The following is a 19,345-nucleotide window of genomic DNA, read 5'->3' on the forward strand; positions in this document are numbered from 1 at the left end:
GTCCACCTATGAATTCTAGGTTACCACACCCCTGATCTTCTCTGCACATGTAAGTCGCTAAATTCGGGCAAGGATAAGTTTTCAGCTTAAAGAAGATGAACAATGGTGGAGTGATTTTAAAGGCTATATTCCGTCTTATATTTTTTAAGTACTCGACTTATTCAGTACAGTCTCAAGCATAGGACTGCCTGTGAGAGCAAACTGAGAGCCACTTTAAGCCCAAAGACGAACCACAGGGCTCAGCAATATGAGGACTTTTAAATTCCACACACCGTCTGAGCTGATCCAGCCAGGGAGCTTGTATGTTTTGACCCTGGGTGGGCACTGTGATCTAGGAGCCAGTGGAGACCTGGTGAATCCATCAACTTAAAGGAAACAGTGGTCTCCAACTCCACCTGGGTTCAGAGGTCGGAGGACATACTCTGGGTCTGGCTAAGAGCAAAATCAAACAGCAGAAGTAAATCTGAAGGAACACATGCACGCTGAGCACAGTTTATTGAGGAAGAGAAGGAATAAAAAGTCCTTGACCCCAAAGCCTGAACTCCACTGCATTCCTTTCAGTGTCCACTTTCTTCAAAAGCAATCAGCTACACGTGAATATCTGAGTGACTCATTTGGAACTGGGAATGCATTTCTCCCTGTCCTCTTCCAATCTCTACATGGCACAGTTCCCATCATCCCGGAGGAACATATCCGCTATTTGACCTTAGTAAATCCAGAGTGTTCCACGTACTGCAGCCAGGAGATCTGAGCTAAAACCGCACACCACACGACACAGCTTTCCTGCCTGTTGGCAGGGTGATTTCACATGACTAACTGAGACTGTGAATGCCATGCTTCCCCCTTTCCCAGGTTATAGACATCCCAGCCTACAGGGGGAAAAGGTATGTCATACCAGCTCAGGGTCACAATCACTCCTTCCCATTTATGTGCCTGGCTAAAGAATACACAGATTTTCAAAATGTAACTCAAATACCATGTCTTTAAAGACTTTCAACAATAATTTTGCATCTAAAAATGTATAGTTCTTTTAGTATAATTCATCGGAATGCATATTAGTAATAGACTTCTAGAATAGTGTCTGAAAGTCATGCAAACATATTATACATGTGTGCTGGCCTGCCAGGTGACCCTAAAGGAAGCTGCCCATGAAATACCAAGTTGATTAAGCCTGGGATGGAATGAAATCCCGCTTTCTGCTGTGAAGGTGCTCTTTAAGGCCATGTCTTCGGAACGACAGAAATGGGTACCATGGAATGTGTTCTACAGAAGACATGCTGCTCTTCAACCCTCCTAACCCCTAACACGGTAGTGGACTCACAGGAGCTTTGGTCAAGATTAGTGCAAGTCTCTAGTTAAAGCCATAGACTGATACATGACGACGACTAAGATGATTATGAGGATTAAATGTCACCTTAAAAATCTAACTTAAAGACACAGCACAGCAGAGGTTTTCTCTGAAGAGCACTTTTACTTATTCATTACAAAAACTAGCTCATAATTTCTATACATGCCTCAAACTTTTGTGCACAGCAGAAATTAATGTGTTTATTTATGCCATTTTTCCTACCACACATTACTACAAACTCTTATCTACATCAAATCTCTCCTGATTTAATTCATTTCTTTCTTTTTTTTTTTTTTTTTTTGGTTTTTCGAGACAGGGTTTCTCTGTGTAGTTTTGGTGCCTGTCCTGGATCTCGCTCTGTAGACCAGGCTAGCCTCGAACTCACAGAGATCCGCCTGGCTCAGCCTCCCGAGTGCTGGGATTAAAGGCGTGCACCACGGCCACCCAGCCCTAATTGCATGTCTAACTCTTGGCAGATTCCAGCCTGATGTGGGGTTGTTCTTTGTTGGGTTGCTTTAGTCATGGTTGCTGCTCAGAGACGCCAAGGCATTCCTTTCGAAACCTTTCTAGCAGCATTAATGCTCCCACCTGATTCTCTTTTCAGTAGGCTGGGAAATCATTTTTAAGAATTTAATACTGAGTAACTGCGACTAGAATCACAGGCACAAATCCCTCAGTATGTGTGGCCACAGTGTTCCAAAGAGGAGAGCAGGCTTTGTTGTGTCTAGTGTTGTCTTTTTTCCTGTTAGTGCTCATGTGAGGTATGTGGCCTTTGTGTATCAGAATTAACATTTTAAAAGTTACCCGTCTATTGCTTCAAAAACAACTTCTGTATCCAACCTCGATTTCTCCATGTAGAACTTTTTTTTTTAATACTTACTTTCTTATCAAAAAAGATCATTTATGATAAAAGCAGCTTCCCCCTTATCCCCTGTGCACCTTCTCTTTTGGCTCCTCCTGACTTACAAGGTGGGGGTCACACAGGCTGGGGACCCACACAGGCAGAAACCTAAACACCAGAGGGCACAATCCCTGAAGTCACCTAAACTCTAGGTGAGCCTGTGATTACTCTTCATTTCTATAGCAGTTCCCTCAGGGAGGGCTCAAGAAACATCCTAGGAACAGAACAGAGATCATTTTGGGAAAAGATTACAAAACACCTAGGTGGTAAGTAAAATATTCCTCTAGAGTAGTGGCTCTCCACCTTCCTAAGGCTGCGACCTTTTAATAGAGTTCCTTATGCTCTGGTGATCCCCAATCATAGAATTATTTTTGTTGCTACTTTGTAGCTGTAATTTGCTACTGTTATGAATCCTAATGTAAACGTCTGATATGCAGGATATCTGCTATGTGAACCCGGTGAAAGGGCCGTTCGACCCTCAGGTTGAGAATCATTACTCGAGATACTTTAAAAAGTCCAGAGGGCTGGTCAGGGAAACAAGCCCCATGGGATAAGCCCCATCACTCTATGAATGCTGCAGCATCCATCATCTCTGTGGCCTCCCCCAGTTCTGCCTGGAATTCTATAACAGTCCAGACCTCTTAGCTCCAGCATTTTTTCCCTCTTGACTGTTCTACTTCTTCATAAAGTCAACACAACGCTCTTCCTAAGCCACTAATTTCCAATGTCTGCCAGTGACTCACAGTCAATCCAGGAAAGATGAACCTGAATTCTTCCCCGGCACTAGGCCCTTCATTCACTGCTGGACTCAACCTTCCAAAGTTCTCTCTTAAATCCCGACGAAATCGTATTCCTCTAAACACACCACACCTCACTTGCATGAAAGTTTCTCAGCGTCAGCACTGTGAGGATCTATGACCCTGCCATTCTTCACTGCTATTGCTGTTGCTGTCATTACTGGGTTCGCGTGTTTGCGTGTGTGTGTGTGTGTGTGTGTGTGTGTGTGTGTGTGTGTGTGTGTGTGTGTGTGTACACGCACATGTGAATGTACACGTCAGAGGACAACTTTAAGGGACTCAATTTCCTCCTTCCACCATGTGCATCCTGGGGATTGAACTCAGGTCATCAGGCTTGGCAGCAAGTGCTTTTACCCACCGAGCCGTCCTTGCAGCCCATCCTGTTATTCTTTATTGTTGGGGAAGACTTGCACAGCACCAGGCTACGGCAAGATTTCCTGGCTTCTCCCCACTAGATGTCAGTAGACCCATGTCCCCTGAAACATCAGCAGTCCAACAAGTCTCCAGATAGTGCCACATGAATAAAGATCACCCCCAGCTGAGAACCTGTGGCTTAAACTCTAGACTTCACGACTTCACCCATTGACATGGGTCAATCTCCTGCTATGAAGTAACACCTTTGTTTTCCTTTCACGCCGGTGGTCCATCCTGGGAACTTTTCACTCGGGTGGCTTTGAGCAGGAGCCTCAGCTGAGCCATCATCTGTCCTCCAAGTAGGGAGAACGGACCAACGGACCGTCTTCTGGGTCCGAGCACTTCATCTGGTCACTTGCCCAACAACGCTGTTTATCTCTGCGCTGCCTTCCCTACCAGACTGCCTGCTCCGGGTGTTGTCATGGGGGGGCTCTGGCTGCTACATGCTGTGTTTATCACAGCACACCTAACAAAGGAGGCGCTCAAAAATAATCAGGGAGTCGGCAGATGAAGAGTAAAAAGTAATCCAGGTGTAGCGATACACGCCTTCAATCTCAGTACTCAGAAGGCAGAGGCAGGAAGATCTCCAGGAGTTCGAGGCCAGCCTGGTTTACAAAGTGAGTTCCAGACCAGCCCAGGCTACACAGAGAAACCGTGTCTCAAAAACTAAAAGAAAATTAAAAAAAAAAAAAAAAGTACAAAATAGATACTCTATAATAAGCACCCCAGGCAAGAAAAGCAGGCAAGCCCTGTTCAGTGGGAAGCTCTCAGGGGCTGCGACCCAGGCTCTATCAGAATCGTGTCTCATTTCCACAAAAACATAAAACAGGTAGGAATTACTGTTAAGAAAGCAGACTCACGGCTTGTAGGTACCGGAAAGACATGATGGGGCCACTTAGCGCCCCACAAGCACTGCTGTCTTCAAAGTCTCCTTCTTCAAGTAGGAATTGCTGGCCTTTGAAATGCTCCTTTTCATAGGCAACCCACCTAGAAATACAGGAGACTCAACTGAGCCACGGATAAAACTAGTCAAGAAAGCAAAAGAGAAAAGTATGACGATAAAGGGCAAAGCCACTCATCTAGTATCCACGCACCAAGATGGGCAAATGGTACGCGTCCCGTGGATCAATAACTTTTATAGTGTGGAAGCTTTTCCCAACAAAAGGTTAACTGTAGAATTGCAACAGAGCAAGCTCATTAAGTGTTTTTGGAATGACTAGTACCATATCTCACCACGGTCAGAGAATAATTTGCCAAGCAGAAATAATGGGAAGTACACACAGCCAATGAGAAAACTTTCAAACCCACACTGCAATCCAAGGAAATCATTTTCATTACACTGATTAAGCCCTTCTGGAACCAAGGAAGGACTATTTTATTAATCATTTACTCAGGGTTTAAGCCAAAGGAACCCTTTACCCAGCTGCAGATTAAAAAACAAAACAAAACAAAATACAGGGAGGTTTCCCAAGGAGCAACTGGGGAAGACTACTGAGCTGGAATCCTGTATGTGGACTAAAATGTCCGTCTGTAAACACTTATGGGTGGGAACCCTTCATCCTAGCATCTTATCAGTGCTCATCGTGGAAACAGGAAGCATTTCTGCGGAGTACTTTCCAGGGGCTCAAGTTTCCTGAGTTCTAGCCTCGTAGCATCAGGAGACACTGATAAGCACGACTGGCTTTTAGGCTCCTCTGTGAATCTCACCTCTTTATAAAGATTACACCACAGTGCCTAATGCAATGTGAGCGAGCAGAGATGACTCACCAAGTGTGCTGCCTATAAAAAGTAGCCTTTACCTGCACAATGAAGTAAGGGTAGAGTCTTCCACATGGATAGTTTTTAAGGGTGACTATTCTTATCCTCCAAATTCGGGGCTTTCTGATTCAGAAACTTGAAAAAAAAATGAAGCCCACAAAGGCTGCCTATTAATAATAATAATAATAATAATAATAATAATAATAATAATTATTATTATTATTATTATTATTATTATTATTATTATTTCTCCATGCCTCTGAAGCAGTGAATATATTTAAAAGAAAAAGACGCTTCACACAGCACAAAGTTGTACACTTTCAGCCACCCTTCATCTGTCTTTGCCTTCTGTTTCTAGGCAATGGAGGGAGTGGAATTCCACAGGAAGAGGAATGAACCTCTAAACACACTGGCAAGTTTTAGTGAGCTTAAAATATGGACAGTGCTAACATCATGATCACGTTCTTAAACTGTAATGTGAAAATACATTTCACAGAAAACTTAACACAGTCTAAGCTTTCTTTCATATAAGTTATTCGAAGTCCATTTTGAGCTATATTTAATTGAGAAAAATAATGAGCAGCACAAAGACCTTAATGTTAAGAGATGAACTAAGGTTACTTTATCTATTTCATAATGACAGTATGGAAATTATATCCCCAGTTTTTCTTAGACTAAATTCTGATTAAGATTAAAATTCATCTGGGATATTTAAGTGTACATATTATCTGAAAAGAAGCTGAGAGGGTCAGTCTTTTGTTTGTTTGTTTGCTTTGTTTTTCCAAGACAGGGTTTCTCTGTGTAGCCCTGGCTGTCCTGGAGCTCACTCTGTAGCCCAGGCTGGCCTCGAACTCACAGAGATCTGCCTGCCTCTGCCTCCCAAGTGCTGGAATTAAAGGCGTGCGCTGCCATAGCCTGGCAAGATTGTCAGTCTTCCTGCCTTCCGATTCCTGCAGGTGGGACAGGGATGAAGAAGGACCCATACTCTCCATATAGGAAGCTAAAACAGCTAAAAAGCCCGGAAATGAGAGAAGCGGTAGAAAAGAATCGAGTTAGCTTGTCATTGGAGCATCATTTCTTCTCCACTGTCACATAAAACTCTAAGTGTGTGTTCTCTGTCACAGGCCATTCTTGGGACTTTTTTAAGAAAGCAATTGTAGAAAATCATATTCATCACACTAAATCTTGGCAGATAACTTTTTCCTAAGGCAGAAAACTAGTTTTAAATCCATCTAGTTAACAGGGGAAAACATCTAGGTCTCATGGGGAGAAAAAGACAAAAACCTTCCATAGCAGAGTTTCAACAATATGCACATGTGTCCATAAATCAAGGAACATTACAAATAAACACAATAGACTAAAAACATGTCTACCTAAACTGTATTAAATAGTAATTAAATGATTACCGGCATACCACACCAAGTAGCGATATGACCTACTTATCTAGCGTATTAGAGTTTTCTTCTATTCTCATTTGGCTGGTATGGCAGTCAGTAGTTTGTATCACAAACCACAAATAGAGAACTGTAGGTGAATGTAGACTGGTTCACGCCTATGAATATTTTAAAAGCATCACTTGCCAGAGGGGCATTAACGAGTTATACGATGTTACATCAATGCTTGACACTAAAACGAACCACACTCAAAATAACCAGTGTGTGAAGCGAGACATGAGAATGTTCCTGGATGGATCCCAGCATGGGCCTCTCAACAGCAAATCAGCTTTGAGCAAAGTTTCTGCTTGGTGTTTTTAACCCCACAGAACACAAAACACAGAGGCAAAGACCAGCCTGATTACTAATCTCCTAGGTCTTTTGCTGGAGTAATGCCGATTAAGGCTGGGGTCGCAGCAACACCCCTGTGTTTATATCTAGTGGTTCTTAGATGGTTTCATCAAAAGTGATTGCAGGACAGGAGACCACAAATGTCAACACTTTTGACTTGGGGATCACAGGGCTCACTCTATTACTTGAATGAGATAATTCACTACCAAGGAGCTTAGACAAAAGATCAACAGAGTAGCAGATTAAAAGGCCAGGCCTTCTCCCAAGTTCATAGTCTGTAAAAAATAGAAATTTACCTCTGTGGTGTTTTAGAAAAGTTAGGTATTGAAATTTTACATTAAATACACAATATAGTTTCTATTTCAAAATCTTTAAAATCAGTGAGTCTTTAAAACCAAGAAGTAGGCCCAATCACTACTAAATTATATATTTCACTTAATATATTACGGAAGGGAGATAGATTGTAAGGTTAAGGTTGGCTGATTTTTGTCTTGTTTGGCACATCATTTGAGCTTTAAAAGTGGACTAATAAATCATGTATCGAAAATATGACACTCACACTCCACCAATGACACGAATTGATCCAATGCCATGGAAGTCCTTATCACTCTTTAAAAACTTAGGGACAGAATCTATATGCTCACTAAATTCTTTGGTATGTCCATAGAAGTAAGGTTTTTCATAGAGGATGACCTGAAAAACATGAAACTATTATTTAATGTGCTTGTATCGTACCATGGATAGATTCTGAATTACTTAAGTGGCATTAAAGACAGAACAGGAATATGGAGCAACATCTGCCTTTTAAATTAATTTTACAATATAAAACAACATTTGATATTCACAAAGTATGGATGAGCCATTATCATTCTTAGGGTCGACTATTTCTTCTCATGCTTCTCTCACATTGATAATGTGCCTGTCTATTATTACATTTTTCTGGTTACCCAAATGCTAGGACCACCATATAGGCTAAACTGTCTTAGAGATGATTCTTGAATTTTCTTTCTGTCTCTCTTGTGTTGTGAATTCACTACAGATCCACCTCATACCCCAGAAGGTGTAAAAACATTTTGAGCCTCCAGTGCCTAAAACTAAATTACCTGCTGAATTCAAAACCCAAATACAGCTTCTTATGACACCAGCTGCCTTTTATAGTTGTTGATATTTGCTGCCAAGGTAGAGGTGTGAAAGTTTTAAATGTAAATGCAGTACTTCCTGAAACTAAGAAATGACAGGAAACTCAAGTGTTTTGCTAATTGGGCATTTTGTTCAAATCTGGAGATGGTATGATGAGCTGAGCAGGAAGCAGATGAGCAGCAGGAGAGAATTGCTACCACACAGTGTTCTGGGTACCATTTTGCTGTTTTTACCTCTCAAGTACCCCCTACTCTAAATACATGGCTCTGGTAACAGTGTTGATCTCTCCACACCTCACCCTTAGTCCTTCCTGTTGCTAATGGAATAATCTACATACAACTAAAACCAAAGATCTTGGTGGTAAATCCCTGGGCTGAAATATACAAAACTAAACAAAAATTATAACTTATTTCTAAAAAAAAATTTGTAACATATAGACTGAAAAAAATCATATAATACTGATCTTGATTCTACACACTAGCTTTTTACAGGAAGCTGTAATAATCATTTATATGTAACAAAGTTAAAATATATAAATATTATATATACAATGAAGTTTTATTTATTTATGCAGTGATGATATTCAAGCTAAGTAAAAAGCAGTATTCATGAAAAAGCTCTTACGACATCATCAATGTTAATTTCTAATTGGCAAGTTGTGATTACTTATGAAATATGCTCATATAGGTCTACAACCTGTCAAACTGCAAATGCCCCAAGACAGCTCAGCCTTTGCCACATCAAGCTGTGATTCAGTACACTTGGAAGCTGTAGCAGGAGTCACATGGAGACTGTCACAGGTAATTCTATATTTATTAGTTAGATCAGCAGCTTGAAACCTTGGCTGCATGTGTAATCACCTGAGACACTTTGAAACTTTTTGACCTCATTCAAAATCAAATCAGAATACCTGAGAATGGAGACTAGGCTGTCTTAAAATGTAGATGATCCCAGCTTGCAGTCAGGGTATAAAAGATGCATTGAGACATGTGAGTTTTAAAAGACTCCATCCATATGACTAAGAAACTCACAGTCAATTCTGCAACTTTGATGAGGAGAAAAGAAAAGGACCTGGAGGCACTGGATCTTACTTTGTGAAAAGCGAGGATGGATGTTGCCCTGCACACCCAGCTCTGGCTTGAGGGACTACTTCGTACCTTTAAAGGCTGTTTGCATCTTTGGCCACTGGACAGATTGTCCTCTGATTCCACCTCACACACATTTTGTAGCTCTCTCTCTTCCTCCTGCATCATGCTGATCCTGTCCCTTCTACCACTCAGTTTTCACTGCCTCTGCCCTCCCTTTCAGGCACTCACTCTTGCAAACTGACATCCATCCAATAGGAGTGAGCTGTCACGCATCCACACTGACCTCTTTCCCAGCATCATTCTCGAACCCTGCCGAGTTCACTTGAGTTCACTCGAGTACCCAGCTTCAACCTCAACACCTCCATCACCGGACAGAAATCACACCTGCCACCTTCTGACAGTGGGCACCAGGTGGGTCTGTGGGAGGTGACGGCACAGACCTCCGTCTCTGCACACTGTCTTTGCGTCCTATTCACAGCCGCAGCATGGGCCCTCAGGAAACATTCTACCCAGTCACTTCTAACTACTGCAGCCTCCACTCTGTGGTAGCATGCAGGCCCCTAATTGTCTTCTCTCAGTCTTTTGAGCCAGCCTACAGTTCCAGACTTACCTTTAAGTTCATAGGCATCTCCACTTTCAGTCCGCCCTAAAGATGACAAGACATTTAAAGACAAGGTAAATACACAAAGGGGGAAAGTAACAAAGTTATGTGCGGGTTACAAAATTCTCATTAGCTGTGACAATGCAGCAGTCAGATTTAACTACGGTAAATTCAGAACCCTACAGCAGTCAAAACCAAGTCAGACTGATCTACATCAGTACATACAGGGCAAGGTGTTTTTTAAAAGCTTTCAGATCAGAACTCAAAAGGATCTTTAAACAAACACACACAATTAAAGATTTCACTGCAGCTGTAGAACATCCCAAACAGAAGAGCGGAACTGCCAATAGCTTCAGAAGACACACTTTGGCAGAGCAGATTTCTAAGCCCAGTATCCGAAGGCATCCCGAAGGCATCCCCTATAACCACTCGGGTTTTCTAAATTAGGGCATTGCACCATCCCCACATCTCCTCCCCCCAGTTCTGCCAACACAGTTGATCATACTTAATGCCCTGGTAACATCAAGACTCTACACTGTACATAGTAACATCATTCTCACAAAAGCCCTAACTACATAATGTTAAGTGTTAAAAATGCTATTCCACATTGTGATGTTTCTTAAAATTTCTGCATCTGTCCTTGTTTCTATTTTCCAAGGCACAGAACCAAGCATGTTTTATCACATAGCCTACATTTAATCAAACAGTTTGCTCCTCAAAAAAAAAAAAATAACTTTGCTACAGAGATGCTGCAGGCAGTTATTTAATCTTTAAGATGGTAAACACTGAAACAGCGACCAATTTATTATTAATGCTGAGTTTACTATCCATTATTAAACTGGAAGAGACACTCTTCTACAACTAATTTTCTAATGAGCATCAGCAAGACATACTCTGGATTTTATTAATTATTTAAAATTTCATGGAATACTTATTTTAAAAAAAAGCTGTATGTATTGTGATAAGCTTGCCACAGTTCAACGTAAATGCAAACATTCTGTATGATATGAACAGAAACACAATATACAGTTTGTCAATCCAGTGGTGCATGCAATCACGCCTTGAGACTGAGGGCTCTCGGCAGTGACCCAGGGTTTGACCGGCATGTGTGGGTGCTGGGGAAGAGGAGAGCCTCGGGTTGAATCTGCTTACCATTTGAAGAGGATGCAGTGATTTCATTTCTGCTGCAGAAATCTCAAAGAGGCCCTGGTCTTCCTCCAAAATTGTAGCTTGCCCCTTAAAATTAATATCTGGGTAGGCCAGCCAACTAAACAAGGTACAAATGATTGGTTAAAGTATTGTAATAATAGTTTGATTTGGCTCTATAAGAGGAAAAAGGGGCTGTCAAAAAATTCCATGATAGATTACACTAATAAAATGTACCAAAGTAATTAGCATATGATGAGGGATGCTAATATATTCTTAAGTACTTACATTCATGGATTCTCTACCTTATGGCTTGTTTCTGGGTATTGTGTATTAATTTCTGCCCTAGAATTTTCTAAGACCTCAAACATGCAGCACCCATAATGCAAGCAGACTATAACTTAGAAATTGACACTTAACAGCAATCTTTGCCAGCTAGCACCCCAGGATTGATCACTCATCAACAAGGCGAGAATGACTCCGCCTTTGCCTTTCAGGAACAGGGAAGTAAAACACAGGTGTGTGCCTGGTACAGAGAAAGGATCAACCGTTAACACAAGCTAGGCATCATTTAGGGGCCACAGTTTTAGGTCAGGGGCATGTTTATATTCCTCAGTCCCAAAATGTGTTAGGTAAAAAGACAACGTGATCCATCTCTCAAGAAGTCTGGGGATTGTGTACCTGCTCCTAGGAGTCATACATCAAAGCCTTAATTGGATCCAAGAAGGAAGGACAGCATCCGATTTAAACCAGGAAGTAGTCTTTCTTGGGTATCCGGAAGCATAAACAACACTAACACTTCAGAATTCATATGTCATCTATCAAAACTGAAGCAAAGGTGAACTTTGGTAGCCATTAATCACTACAATTAAGGAAAGCTGACACATACACGCCTGACTTCACGGTGAAGGACGTAGACTTGGGGATGCTCAGCTCTTCCAGATTGGGCACGGCTCGATGTATGTAGATAGGGTAGCACCCAGGGTCAGACTTTGGGCACAGCTCTATCTCCGGAATGCTGCAATCCTGGAAGAGAAAAATCGCCTTTGAAATCATCTGGAGACACACAGGCTAGTGTTCTACACACCCTGGACGCATGATTACAAGGGTTTCATTGTGCACTGGGATTTCTCCAGGAAACAACACAAGGCAGGGATTGGTGATCCTAAAGCAAATATTAAACAAAGTCTTTCTTGGGAGTCACATGAATAATGCAACAATCATATGAATGTGGCTGGAAAAATTACTGTCTTCTTTTCATTCTTTTTTTTTTTTTTCCTGCTTCATTTTTAAAATACTTGCCCCATAAAGAAGGGCTCAGTTACTAAAGGATTTGAGTGCCAAAGGTCTGCAAGTCTTCCTTCTCAGGGGCATAACAAAGCTGAAAGGGAGGAAGGGACTTAAATAAAAGCTGCTCTCCTGGGGGACATAAAAAATAAATAATGGAGAGGCACGGCCCCTCCGGTGCGTTTATCTAGTTCACATCAACAAAGGAGGAGGAACTAGAGGTGAGGGAAAGGAAATGGGTTTTCCTACTTGTGGGACTCTTGTTTTTTCAATGCAAGTTGGCTGGATGATAAAAGGTATTATGAAATTTGACTCCATACCCTAGCCTTTAAAAAATGAGATACCCACCCCCACCCCTACCCCCGTCAGACCTTCCTTTAAAATTATACTTTCCTGGTGCAAACTGCAATAATAACCATAACTCACGAGAGCACCTTTTAACACCTGAACTTCTAAGAACACCACTCCACCTGTTACACTCCCTGGATCCACACACATCAGATTGCTTTTGGGTTTTGGCTTTCTACAGTATCAAGAGCCACACTCACTTCCCAGAGCTCTGCAGGCACACTCCCAACATCGGCCTCTGGAAGTTTTATATGTGCTGTTCATGATGCATCTAAAGAGATAGCCCTCTTTATTAAGGGAAATCTCCTATAATATCTAACATTCTCTTGAATGATGGTTAAAAATGCTGTCCTTTCTTAAAGAATTAGAATCACAGTGATTTTTTCCCTTTTCCAAAATTACAGATATCATTCTGTCCAAACATACAACCCCAGATACTCAAGAGTGCTTACTCATACAAGTCAAGTTTCAGTAACATAATTCTCACCTTCAACACTGGAAATACAAATAAAGGCATTTTAATAAAACGAGTACATGCAATAATCAGAGACGCCACTAACTATAGACCAGACAACTTCCTTTTAATTGGAGGTTTTACTATTTTCAATTTTTTAAACTTTCCACATACTGAGCTCTCAATCATTTTCATTAATAAATGAAGTAATTTAAGATATTAACTAGACTATGCCATTCTAGGAAATTAAGTACCCAACAGATTATATTACTCAAAACGTGTTATCACAATTGTCTTTCCAAAAATGATACAATTTAAGAAAAGGATTCTCACTACACACAGACTATTAAAGTAGAGCATGTTTAGTATGTATAATTATAAACTGCAATCTTTTCCTTAAAATATACTTCTAAAAGCAAGAAGATTTATGTATCTCCTTTCCAGGAATAAGCTCTCAATTGCAGTAAACTAAAGCACAACTTAAATGGCCTTTAAAATAGAAAAGTCTACGTCCTTCTGAAGTTCCACTTCACAATAAGCCAGAAACACACACAACAGTCACCTGTCAATCTTCAACAGCCTGTGGTATACTGTTGATAACAGAGCCCAGCTAATGCTACTTCAAATGCTGCTGTCTTAATGCTCCCCTGGGGAGAGGAGGTACAGTTGTGGAATACATAACGAAATGTCTCACACAAACAAGTTTCCTCTGCATTGTGTTTCACAAACAATGTCTGGGTGGTGTACTGTGAAAGGGAAAAGGCTAAGAGGCATTCGTGTCGACAGTAACACAGGAGGAAACAGCAGAGCAGCCAAAGCATAATGACAGCTCAAGAGAAAGATGAAAACCAAAGCGAGAAGCCTTTCATCCTCAGATACGACGAGCCCAATTTTCACTCGAGTCGATTGAAAGAGATTTCACTAAGCTGTCTTTGGGGTGAGTATTCACAAAAATAGCATCTTTTCAAGACTTGTATAATTCCTGATGGGCAAAGGCAGCCAAACTCTTACAACTAGAGGGTCCTGTATGGTAACTTAGCAACGATAAAACAGACGACTCAAAAGTGTACGGACTTCATTCAACGCGTTTCTACTCATGCCACATTTTGCAAATGAATCTATCTTGGTGAAGACTCATAATGATTAATATACGTAAGTCAAGGTTATAGGGGAGAAACAGTAAGAATGAATTGTAGTTAACAAAATCAGTTTTTCTCCATCTTACACGAGATGCCTTCAGTCTAATCTAACAATGTCCTTCATGGTTCACTAATGTCAGCATTAACCTAAGTGATGTCTGGTCATAATGAAAAGATCATACTCTTGAAATGGATGTACGATGCACAGTAAACAAGGGAATTTACAATAACGGCTCTGCTTTCAGAAAAGATTACATGGGAGTCACTGGACTGTCATCCCCACCCCAGTCATTTTCGCTGGCTGCAAATAAAGGCCCTTAAAAAGAATCAATACATCCTGAACACTGAAGGTCCCCGCTGCCTTTGTTCACAATCAAGTGAAGACAACACTAATCAAGACCTTAAGTTCAGAGGAGAGTAACTGAAACCAAGATGATGAAACAAGATGAGGTTGGATGAGACAGGTCTAGGCAGGGCAAGAGCTGCCACAAGAAAGCAGGTGTCCCTAGGCAGAGTTCTGACAGAGCTGGAGAAGGGAGTCCCATGCCTGATGCTCACTTCCTAAAATATGTATGCCTTTCCTGCCTGAGGCTTAATAGTTTGATTTTCCTCCCATACTAAAAGTTCTTGGTTTGTTGAAGACTTGATCGATCACACTACAGCTGAAAATGAATGACCTAATGAACAATGGAAGAAAAAAAAATGTGAGCGCAACTCATTTTTTTCTTATAATATATTCTAAGCAAAAGGCAGATGTGCAAATATGCATTTAAATGTCTATGCTCAGCAGATTCAATTTGTTTGATCAAGCTCTTGTTTGATTTCGTCGAGTTGGAAGAGTGGCTGGTTGCCAAATCTTCTTCACTGCCTCCCCCACGAGGCTTGGCCTGGTGCCTGACAGTCACAAGGAAGGCACAAACCACAAGCTACCAAGTTCCCAAAGAATCCACCTACAAATTAATGATTCATTTGAGGACATTTTCACTAAGATAATTAAATGAGCACTTAGGTTGGCTTTGCAGACACTGTCACAGTTAGTTCCAAAAATGAAAGAATGCACGGTCTTCTCTGTCATGTCCATCTTTTTGTAGTGTCATGGGACCATTAATTCTCATCCCCTTGTTTGACCAAAGAGTCTCGGCCAAGACATGGGCCCATCAATGCTCATCCCCTTGTTTGACCAAAGAGGCTCTACCATGCTAATTCTTATTTATCTGGTCAAGTTTCTAATTCAGATACTGCCTTATTCAGGTGAGGTGCCTTTTCCCTGGGTACCCCAGGGGTCCCTAGAGGGTACTTCCCAAGTCAAATTCTTCTCCAGACTTTAAGCAACCCAGACTAAGGCTCAAAGCCTGCAGTGTGTCTATTCCCACTGCCTACCACAGTCATCAGGCCCATAAGCAGTCACAAATACTTGTTAGATATGAATTTGTTCGTAGTTCGGGTTCATGTATAATACATGTGAAAATACAGTATTTTGTATTTTAACTTGAGTACTTATCACAACTTGAGTATTTCTGTACACTACCTTTAATTTGTCTCTACAACTATCAAAAGTTTTATAACATGGATCGAATCATGAAGGGTTTCCCCACAACGGCTAACTTTTAAAATTTTCTTCAGAACTTCATGCTTGAGCACTGCACACATTCCTTCCTCCTGTTCCAACTCCTCTTGTGCTCAACCTCCCAAATTCATAACCTTGTTCTCTTAATTACTATTGTTATGCACACACCTCCCACATGCCCCCAACACAGATACACACACACCCTCCATATGAACAGTCACCACACTAGTAACTGCACTGTATCATGTAAAGACGTGTTACTTTTATGTTGTGGAATATTACTTTAAAAATGTAAAGGTGTGTTACATTTGTTCATCATTTGTTTTACTATGTAAAGCTGTGTCATACTTGTTTGTGCTGCATTTGTTTAGGGATGTAAAGATGTGTTGCCTTGCCTGCCAAAGGAACCTGACTGGTCTAGTCAAGAGTTGACTGGCCATCAGCTAGGCAGAGGAGGGATGGGCGGAGCTGGCGGGCAGATAGAATAAGTAGGAGGAATAATCTAGGCTTGAGAGGAGAGAGAATGGAAGAGAAAGAGAGGGAGATGTCCAAGGTCAGCCGGCCACAGAGGAGAACACACAGAATCAAAGAAAGGTAAAAAGCCCCGAGGCAAAACAGGTGAAGAGAAACAGGTTACATTAGGCTATGAGAGCTAGTGGGACAAGCGTAAGATAAGGCCGAGCATTCACAACTAATAATGAGTCTCTGTGTCTTCATTTGGGAGCTGGTTGGCAGCCCGAGAGAAAGCCTGCTACAGAGGCGATCATAAAATGTCTGTGTTAGAAGACCTCACTCATCTTCGGTAACTTTCTAACAGAAAGCTAAACAGCAACACTTTCACTTCCTCTCCCAATTTCTCCTTCCCTAATATATCCCAGCACTTACACATATGTACGTACCCGCCCCCACACAGGCAAACAGACATGCAACATGGTCACACTAAGCAGCAGTATTTACATTAGAAAAAGATTTGGAACTACTACATTTTTTCTTAAAGATTCCAACAGTGAGTATACCTAGCATTTTATCTATGTCATATATATATATATGTATATATTTTAAGTTATCATTTTAAATTATTAAATTTGCAAGTTTACATTTTTTAATTTTAAGTCGTTGGCTTAAACACCTGAGATGTATAAATTTAAATATGAAGATTAATACATTAGCACAACTATTTCTTAACACTGTTAGGCCACAGCACAACTTTACTACTTGATAGAATAAAAATAAAAATAACGGAACACGAACGGCTGCTTTACCTTTAAGACGCGTTTGATAGAGCCCAGCACGAAGTTTCTTTCTGGGTGCTTCTTGTTCTGGAGAAGCCAGTCCCGATTTAACACCTTTTCCCCTTCTTCCAACACACATTTCTGACCCTGGAAATAGGGCTTCTCATAGAGAATCCAGCTGAGCAAACAGAAGCACAAGGGGCTGGTGAACCAACTTCTCTAACAAAGGGTACTGAGTAGGTCCCAGATCATTGTATGCATTTTTTAAAGGCAGGTTAGCTCCCGCGATTAGCATATAATGTTACTTTTGAAATAATAATACTAACACGTTTAAAAATATCTGTACAAATTAGAAATAAAAATACCGAAAATGGAGGGGGCTGGAGACATGGCTCAGCACTTAAGGGAACTTGTTGCTCTTGCGGAGGGCCTGACCTCAGTTCCCAGAACCCACACGATGGGTCACAATCATACATAACTTCAGTAACACCCTCCTCTGACCTCCACAGGCACCAGGCATGCATGTGGTGCACCTACATACACGTAGGCAAAGTACTCATACATATGAAATGAAAAACATTAAATACAATTTGAAACACTGTATCACAATAGAGGCCTGAATACGTATTTATGCACAAATACACTTTAATATGTCACATACACAAAACCTTACATTTATATAAAAATAATTTAAGGACTCCAAGTTATGTTTCTGTCTTAATTTTTCTATCACTGGATACCACAGATCTTTCACAAAGACAACACTACACCACATTGTTTACAGCCCACATACTGACCAGGGCTAACCTAAACACTAGACACGGAAACTCTGGCTCCAGTATGTCCATGGGGCAGTGTCCATAAGAACAAAGGAGGTTTTCCCTCATTTTTAGACCACACTAGGAATTCCTGAGTTGTTGAGCATGTCAACTATACAAATGACTCCATGTGGCCTTCACATTCCACAGCTTCCCACAACTCTGAACTCATTTTTTCAAAACCATGTTTCATTCATCTTGACTTGCAAATCTATGTAGATAACACTACAATTGTAAAATGATCCTCATGGTACACATTAGGTCTTGCCATCCATTGCAAGCATTAAGAACTAAAACCAGCCTATGTAGTATGTCACAGTAAATAAAAGGAATGAGTTCTAAAACAGTAATGATGTTTCAAATACCCTAGTAAAATGAGGAAAGAGAATATGACGTTAATAAAGAGTACAAAAAGCACAAACGTAAGAAGTCATGGTTAATCTGAAACACTAGGCTATAACAGTTCAGAAGGGTTCTTACCAGCCTCTTACAACTTTTATCAGTGCCCCATTCGGGAAAGACCACGTGGTAGCATCGGGAACATTACAGTAGACCTCTTGTTTATATTTACTTCCATGGAGATCGTAGATAGTCATCTGCAACATACAGTAAACAGAGGTGGGCAGAGTGACGAATTTTAAGAATGCATAGCAAAGTTCAAAACGTCATAAAACATAAACAATAAAATTCCCTGCGTGAGTGAAGCAAATGTTTGCGGTAATTACTGCCAATGCTAAATCCTTAAATTGAAAAAAAATAAAAAACTCTCACTGTCTAAGTCAGTCAAAAGTATTGTCTTCAATTCCACACACCTTAAAGTAATCAAGTTTCAGCAATTATATCAGCCCACAAGACAACAATATGCTTACCTTCCCAGGCCTTGGATTACACCTCAGAGCTTTTGTGTCAACATTCTGAAATAGTAAAAGTGGAAGAACTAAGTGAGACATACCTGGGGAAGAAATCTATACACACACAGAGTTCACACTCTTCACAGTCATAAACCCAATTTGTCACACACTTATTAGATAACCATGCCATGTAGACTAGACTAGAAAAACAAACTGTAAATAGAGAAGAAAGTAACATCACGTTCCTGCCTTCGAAGTGCACAGAGCTGTCTCAGAGGAGCAAACAGACAATCACCCTCCAATAATGGTTTAAAACGTGGACATGGCCCCAGCAGGGAGCAGAGGCTGTGGGCTAGCGAGGAGGCTCAGGAAGTGCTTCTTGGAATGAGTAGCATTAAGAGAACTTGAAAGAACAGGATTTTTAAGAGTGAAAAACTGGAGTAAATAACAGCGGAGGAAATATTCAAGGAAGAGAGTCACCTGGATAGTTCTTTGGGGTGGAAGAAGACAAAAGAACAGGAGTGTGGAGAGAAAGCGGAAAACACAGAACCCAGATGGTGTATCAGCAAAGAGGGTCTGCTGTATTTGGTAAGCTGTGAGCACCAGAAAACCAACATTTCATCTAATACCATCGTTTATTTTAAAATCATCTTGGTTTTTAGGGTAACTGCT

The 19,345-nt window shown here is 40.9% G+C and overlaps 1 protein-coding gene across 1 annotated transcript in view; it reads right to left on the reverse strand.

Annotated features, from left to right (window-relative positions):
- The window catches only part of Crybg3 (crystallin beta-gamma domain containing 3), a 112,010-nt gene that overhangs the window by 40,778 nt on the left and 51,887 nt on the right, over nucleotides 1–19,345 (reverse strand). Inside the window, exons 5-12 of the mRNA XM_052740942.1 lie at nucleotides 18,692–18,736; nucleotides 18,303–18,418; nucleotides 17,035–17,182; nucleotides 11,867–12,003; nucleotides 10,984–11,098; nucleotides 9,841–9,876; nucleotides 7,562–7,695; nucleotides 4,321–4,447 (exon numbers count right to left, since the gene is read on the reverse strand). Coding sequence (XP_052596902.1) covers nucleotides 4,321–4,447; nucleotides 7,562–7,695; nucleotides 9,841–9,876; nucleotides 10,984–11,098; nucleotides 11,867–12,003; nucleotides 17,035–17,182; nucleotides 18,303–18,418; nucleotides 18,692–18,736 — 858 coding nt within the window. The remainder of the gene's footprint in view (nucleotides 1–4,320; nucleotides 4,448–7,561; nucleotides 7,696–9,840; nucleotides 9,877–10,983; nucleotides 11,099–11,866; nucleotides 12,004–17,034; nucleotides 17,183–18,302; nucleotides 18,419–18,691; nucleotides 18,737–19,345) is intronic.

The sequence above is a fragment of the Peromyscus californicus genome, unplaced genomic scaffold (assembly GCF_007827085.1).
Source record: "Peromyscus californicus insignis strain IS unplaced genomic scaffold, ASM782708v3 Scaffold_16__1_contigs__length_79575227, whole genome shotgun sequence".
Classification (NCBI taxonomy): domain Eukaryota; kingdom Metazoa; phylum Chordata; class Mammalia; order Rodentia; family Cricetidae; genus Peromyscus; species Peromyscus californicus.